This window comes from Desmodus rotundus, chromosome 3 (assembly GCF_022682495.2).
Source record: "Desmodus rotundus isolate HL8 chromosome 3, HLdesRot8A.1, whole genome shotgun sequence".
Classification (NCBI taxonomy): domain Eukaryota; kingdom Metazoa; phylum Chordata; class Mammalia; order Chiroptera; family Phyllostomidae; genus Desmodus; species Desmodus rotundus.
Window position 1 is genome coordinate 130,954,998 of NC_071389.1, and position 6,575 is coordinate 130,961,572.

Here is a 6,575-nt window from a genome sequence, read left to right on the forward strand (position 1 = left end):
AGACTTATTTCCCAATATGTAATGTCTCTAGAATTGCCTAGGGACCAAGGGAGCCCAGAGATGTACGCAGCTACATTCCTGGGCCAGCATCTATGCCAATTAGCGGGTAGTGAAATACCTCCTAATGTTCCATAAACCCATCTAATACCTAGAGGTTTCACAAATGAAAAACTGACATCCCACATGTAAGTGAGATCATGTGGTTCTTAGCTTTCTCTGACTGACGAAGATGCAGCGACTGTGGGTGGGGGGCACACAGTATACAGGTCCTGTATCTTAGAAATGTATGCTTGAAACCTATGCAGTACTATTCACAAATATCACCCCAATCAATTTAATTTAGAAAGAAAACTTACATAATGGTTTTCATTAGTCAATTCCTTAAAGTATTATCTCTTGTCTTGCCCTCTTGATGAAAAAACAATAATAAAAGTGGAACAAATTAAGGAATTTGTAATCATAATGAATCCAGCAAATGTTTACATTTGTAATAAGATCAGTGTATAACTTATTTACTATGCTACTCCCTCAGTGAAAACAGTGAAACCAACTCAACTTGCATTCATCTGACAATACATTTTGAATCTAATTACCGTGTGTCAATTTCACTTTTCTGTAGTCAAATATGGTTTGCAAGTTTTCTTAAAACAACATTGTTAGTCTATCTATTTTACAATAAAAAGATTTATTTTAGCAATATTTCTTTTCAATATTATTTTTAGTTTAAAAATCATGTATTTGTGACCATTAATTTCTTATGTGGAAGTTCTTTTTTTAAATACTTTTGAATTTTATTGTTGTTCAGGTAGGTTTCTACCTTTCCCCACCCCTCACACCACCTCAGCCATCCCCACCTCCCTCCCCTGATTCTATCCTCCTTTGATTTTGTCCATGTGTCCTTTATAGTTATTCCTGAAAACCCTTCCCCATTTTCCCCCCATTATCCCCTCCCACCTAACCTCTGGTTACTGTCTGTTTGTTCTTAATTTAAATGTCTCTGGTTGTATTTTGTTTGCTTGTTTGTTTTGCTAATTAGGTTCCAGTTAAAGGTGAGATCATATGGTATTTGTCCCTCACCGCCTGGCTTATTTCACTTAGCATAATGCTCTCCAGTTCCATCCATACTGTTGCAAAGGGTAGGGGCTCCTTTCTCTCTGCTGCATAGTATTCCATTGTGTAAATGTACCATAGTTTTTTGACCCATTCATTTACTGATGGGCACTTAGGTTGCTTCTAGTACTTGGCCATTGTAAATTGTGCTGTGATGAACATTGGGGTGCATATGTTCTTTTGGATTGATGTTTCAGGGTTCTTATGGTATAATCCCAGCAGTGGAATTGCCAGATCAAAAGGCAGATCCATTTTTAGTTTTCTGAGGGAATTCCATACTGTTTTCCATAGTGGCTGCACCAGTCTGCAATCCCACCAACAGCGCACTAGGGCTCCCCTCTCTCCACAACCTCTCCAACACTTATTGTTTCTATGTATAGTAATTTTGAAAGGAATTACTTGTTTTTATTTGCCAACACCTATTGCACACTGTGAGCTATAAATTAATGCATACTTAATCATTATGGCTCTCCATTTTTCATGCTCTTTTTTATTATTGTGCTGTAGCAAATACAACAGCAAATGTAGATGAGTAAATGACTTTCTATTTTTCTAGCTCCAGATGGTCCCCCTGAAAATGTGTATGTAGTAGCAACTTCACCTGTTAGCATCAACATCAGCTGGAGTGAACCTGCCGTCATCACTGGACCAACATTCTACCTGATAGATGTCGAATCGGTAAGGCTTGTCGCACCTTCCGCAACAGGCAGTGTAGAGTGTGGAAACGAACAAACAAGAAAACCAACAAACCAAACTCATAGACACAGACAGCAGTGTGGTGGTTACCAAGGGAAGGGGGTGAGAGGGTAGTAAAGGGTAAAGGGGGTCAAATATATGAAGGTAGAAACAGATTTGACTTTGTGTGATGGGCACACAATGCAATATACAGATGATATACCATACAATTGTACACTTGAAACCTATATAATCTTATTAACCATTGTCACACCAATAAATTTAATTAAAAAAGAAAAAGGAGTTTAGTTTTGGAACCAAAATATTTGTGTTTTAATCCTACCTCAATTAGACCTTAGACAACTTACTTAACCTGTGTTTCAGTGTCCACATCTGTAAAATAAAGATTAATTATAGGTAATAGCATCTACGGTACAGAGATTTTGTGAAGACTAAATCAGTTATTATGCATAAAGAACTTAAAACATTGTTTGACACATAATAAGTACTCAATATGCAAGTATTATTTACATGATTTTTATTGCATTGATCCTCAGGGTGTATAAGCAAGTGATTAAATTGATAATAATACATTGGTTTAAAATACAGTGAAAAAGGATTCATGATAACAAATAAGAAGGGAGAGGGGCATTAGGAGAAATATATCCCAAATAAATAATGTCAGAGCTTATTATCTTATCTCTTCCTTTGCATGATCGTATTTATCTAACAATATTTAGGTGTAAATATTACTATCTTCATTTTGCCTAAAGAGAAACTTCTCCACAGACATGATAAATAATTTCTCACATAGAAGAGACCTTGCTAAGACCAGCAGGCAATTGTGTAACATGAAAAAGGAAAAGCCATTAAATAGCAAATAAAATTTGCCAAATTGAAATATACACTCACTAAAATCACTTTGGATCAAGCGTAGCAAGAATTCAAACAGATCCTAGTACTTCAAGTTTCCCTGGGATTCACTTGGAAGTAAGCAGCCATTTCATTCCTTCCTCCCCTCGTTAATTCAACACAAATCGTTAAGAAAATCCAGCATGCCAGTACTATGCAGCTTCTGGATATGTAGAGGCAAACAAGGCTGATGTGGCCACCATCTTTACAGAGCTTATCTGCAGCTCATTGAATGAATATATAATTATCTACATTCAAGAATCGTTGGCTTCCACAGCCAGGAAGAACATATATCATTGAATACAAAACCCATGGTGCAGCCTGAATTTTGCCAAATACTAGCCACAAGGACATACAAGTCTTTCCCTAGTAGATTACAATTAAGCAAAAATTGACCATTTCAAATAAAAATGTATGGGCACAGATATCACTCTGGATGACTCTGCTGGAAATTAGTGCATTTTGTAGTCATTTGCTTATTGTTATCCTTATTTTTTTCAAAATAACACACACTTTTTGAGCAACCTTTATTTAACAAAACAAGGATGGAAAACAAAGTTTTGTTCTCAAGTAGCTCACAGTTCAGTGGGAAACACTGGAATATAAAGAGCTAATTATAAAGAGAGAAGTATGGAGTTAACATTTTTATTGTATTTTTTCCATTACCATTTAGTCCTTTTTTACCCCTCTCCCTGCTGCAGTCACCCCTCTGCTGTCCATGTCCATGAGTCCTTATTCCTTCTTGCTCAATCCCTCCACCCCCTAACTTGCCCCTATCCTTGGCTGTCTGCCTGCTCTCTATCTATGAGTCTGTCTCTATTTTGCTTATTAGTTCAGTTTGTTCATTAGATTCCACATATGAGTGAGATCATATGGTATTTTTCCTTCTCTGACCGGCTTATTTCACTTAGCATAATGTTCTCCAGGTCCATCCATACTGTTACAAAAGGTAAAATTTTCTTCTTTTTTACGACCAAGTAGTATTTCATTGTGTAAATGTCCCGTGGTTGTTTTATTCACTCATCTACTGATGGACACTTGGGCTGCTTCCATATGTTGGCAATTATAGAAATGTTGCAATGGATGTAGAGGTGTTTATGTTCATTTGAATTAGTGTTTTGGGCTCCTTTGGATATATTTCCAGAATTATATAAATTCCCAGGGATTGCTGGGTCTAAAAGCATATCCATTTTTAATTTTTTGAGGTATCTCCATACTGCTTTCCACAGTGGCTCCACCAATCTGCATTCCCACCAACAGTGCAGAAGGGTTCCCCTTTCTCCACTTCCTCACCAGCACTTGTTTGTTGATTTATTGATGAGAGCCATTCTGACAGGTGTGATATGGTATCTCCTTGTGGTTTTAGTTTGCATTTTTCTGATCATTAGTGACCTTGAGCTTCTTTTCATGTGTTTATTGGCCATTTGTATGTCCTCTTTGGAGAAGTGTCTTTTGAAGTCCTTTCCCCGGTTTTTAATTGGGTTTGTTTGTTTGTTTGGTATTGAGTTTTATAAGTACTTTATAAATTTTGGATAGTAACCCCTTATCAGATGTATCAGCAAATATGTTCTCTCATTCTGTGAATTGTCTTTTTATTTTGTTGATGATTTCCTTTGTTGTGCAAAAACTTTTTAGTTTGATGTAGTCCCATTTGTTTATTTGTTATTTTGTTTCCCTTACCTGAGGAAATATATCCAATAAAATATTGTTATGAGCCATGTCCAAGATTTTGCTGCCTCTGATTTCTTCTAGGATTTTAATGGTTTTGGGTCTAACATTTAAGTCTTTGACCCACTTTGAATTTATTCTTGTGTGTGGTGTAAGAAGGTGGTCTAGTTTCATTTTTCTGCACATCTGTCAAATTTTCGCCAACACCATTTATTGAATAAACTATCTTTAGCCCATTGTATGTGCTTGCTTCCTCTGTCAAATATTAATTGACTGTAAAGATGTGGGTTAATTTCTGTGCTGTCTATTCTGTTCCATTGATCTATGCATCTGTTTTTATGCCAGTACCATACTGTTTTGATTACTATGGTCTTGTGTATAGTTTTATATTAGGTAGCGTGATTCCTCTAAGTTTGTTCTTTTTTTCCAGGATCACTGTTGCTATGCACGGCCTTTGTGGTTCCATATAAATTTTTGAAATATTTGTTTTGCTTCTGTGAAATACGTCATTAGACTCTTGATGGGAATTGCATTGAATGTATAGATTGCTTTGGGTAGTAGGGGCATTTTAATGATGTTAATTCTTCCTATCCATGAACACAGTATATGCTTCCTGTTATTTGTATCTTCTTCACTTTCTTTCTTCAGTGTCTTATAATTTTCTGAGTATAGTTCTTTTATATCCTTGGTTAGTCTGTTATGGGGGAGATAGGATATAAACAATACTTCACAGGGCAAGTTAAATTTGTTCTGGAGCTTGAAAAATGAATAAAGGTTTGCCAAGTAAGGAAGTCTGGAGGTGGAACAGAAAAAGGAAATAAATAGAACCAGTCTAATTACTAACATGGTATACAAAGCTACCACATTTCAAGAATAAATAAAAATATTTCATAAATATAGGTGATCAAATTTAATATGAGCAAATACCTTGAAATTGATTGAGGGAAATGATGAGTCAGAAAGGTCTGGGGTGTCAGCCTGGGTGAGTGGACCCACAATGGCTAACACTAGCAGAGACAGTGTCGGGTTAGTGAAGAAAGGTGGTACAGGTTACACTTGCTGTATTTGGAGGCCCAGAATTGTTTCTGGATTTTATTTAAAAATTTTAAAGGTATAGTAGATCACATACATGCTGTATCATATTTTTACTTCTCAGTGTTTGTTATCCACTGTTTTCATTGAAGACACTGGCATAGCCTAGTTCCACTTTGTAAGATCTTATGGAAGTGTAGAGAGCCCCGGAGTATTGAAAAGCCTGCCTGCAAATCCTGTGTCGGCTACTTACTTGCATGGAATCTGAGGAATTCACCTCAACTCTATAAAGTCAGAGTTCAAGTAGCTATAGTATATAGTCAGGCGAGTCACAGAAATGACAGCCAAGTGAAGCCGCCTGGGTGGGGCAGGGATGGACTGGGGACCCATGTTCCATTATAGGGGTCAACTGCCCCTCATCTCTAGGTAATTGTTACCCAGTATGAGTACAGGCGTGATCTTAAGGAAAGTTTTAAAAGCCGGATGCTCATGTGATATTTAAATATTGACAACTAATTAAATCCATACTTTCTACCAGTGGGAATATGCACCTCACCAGTGGGATTTCCAGAATAACTTTTTCGTGCCATTTTAGAGCAGTGGAGTATCTCCTTCCGCCTCTCTGTCTTAGAGGTGGGAACAAGTGATTGGACTTTTTTCCAAAGACGATATCATCTATCAGCCTTTTGTTGTGTTTCTCATAACAACATTGGATTCAGTTTTAAAAGCTCTTAGAAAAGACCATTTAAAGACCATATACTGAACAAAAAGCCATCTTTCAAAATTACTAGGGATGGTCATGTTGAAAATGAACTTAATACTGAAAACAGTATGTATAACCTGTTTTAGAGTGTTTCAAAATCACGTACTTCAGAGGAGCATGCCTAACAAGATTGAAATTCTCCGATGTTCATCTCAGGAAAAGCCCTTCCTTAGTGCTAGAAACTTTACCTGTGTTTCATGCCTCCAGCAAATAGGCCAGACTCTCCATCAAAGGCAGACCGTGTTTAAATAAATTATACAAGCATATTTGGTACGCCCAACAATATTAATTTGTGCACATTTAATAATTATGACACCCACAATTGGGTTCTTATCCAGCCATGAGTAGTGCTAGGTCAGGGTTTCTTTTTAGTTCTACTGCTAATTTTATTTATTTTATTTTTATTTTTTAATTT

General features: G+C 36.6%; 1 protein-coding gene across 1 annotated transcript in view; it reads left to right on the forward strand.

Moving 5' to 3' along the window:
* The window catches only part of PTPRQ (protein tyrosine phosphatase receptor type Q), a 196,997-nt gene that overhangs the window by 122,934 nt on the left and 67,488 nt on the right, over positions 1-6,575 (forward strand). The window contains exon 27 of the mRNA XM_024579714.3: positions 1,667-1,788. Within this exon, the coding sequence (XP_024435482.2) occupies positions 1,667-1,788 (122 nt within the window). The remainder of the gene's footprint in view (positions 1-1,666; positions 1,789-6,575) is intronic.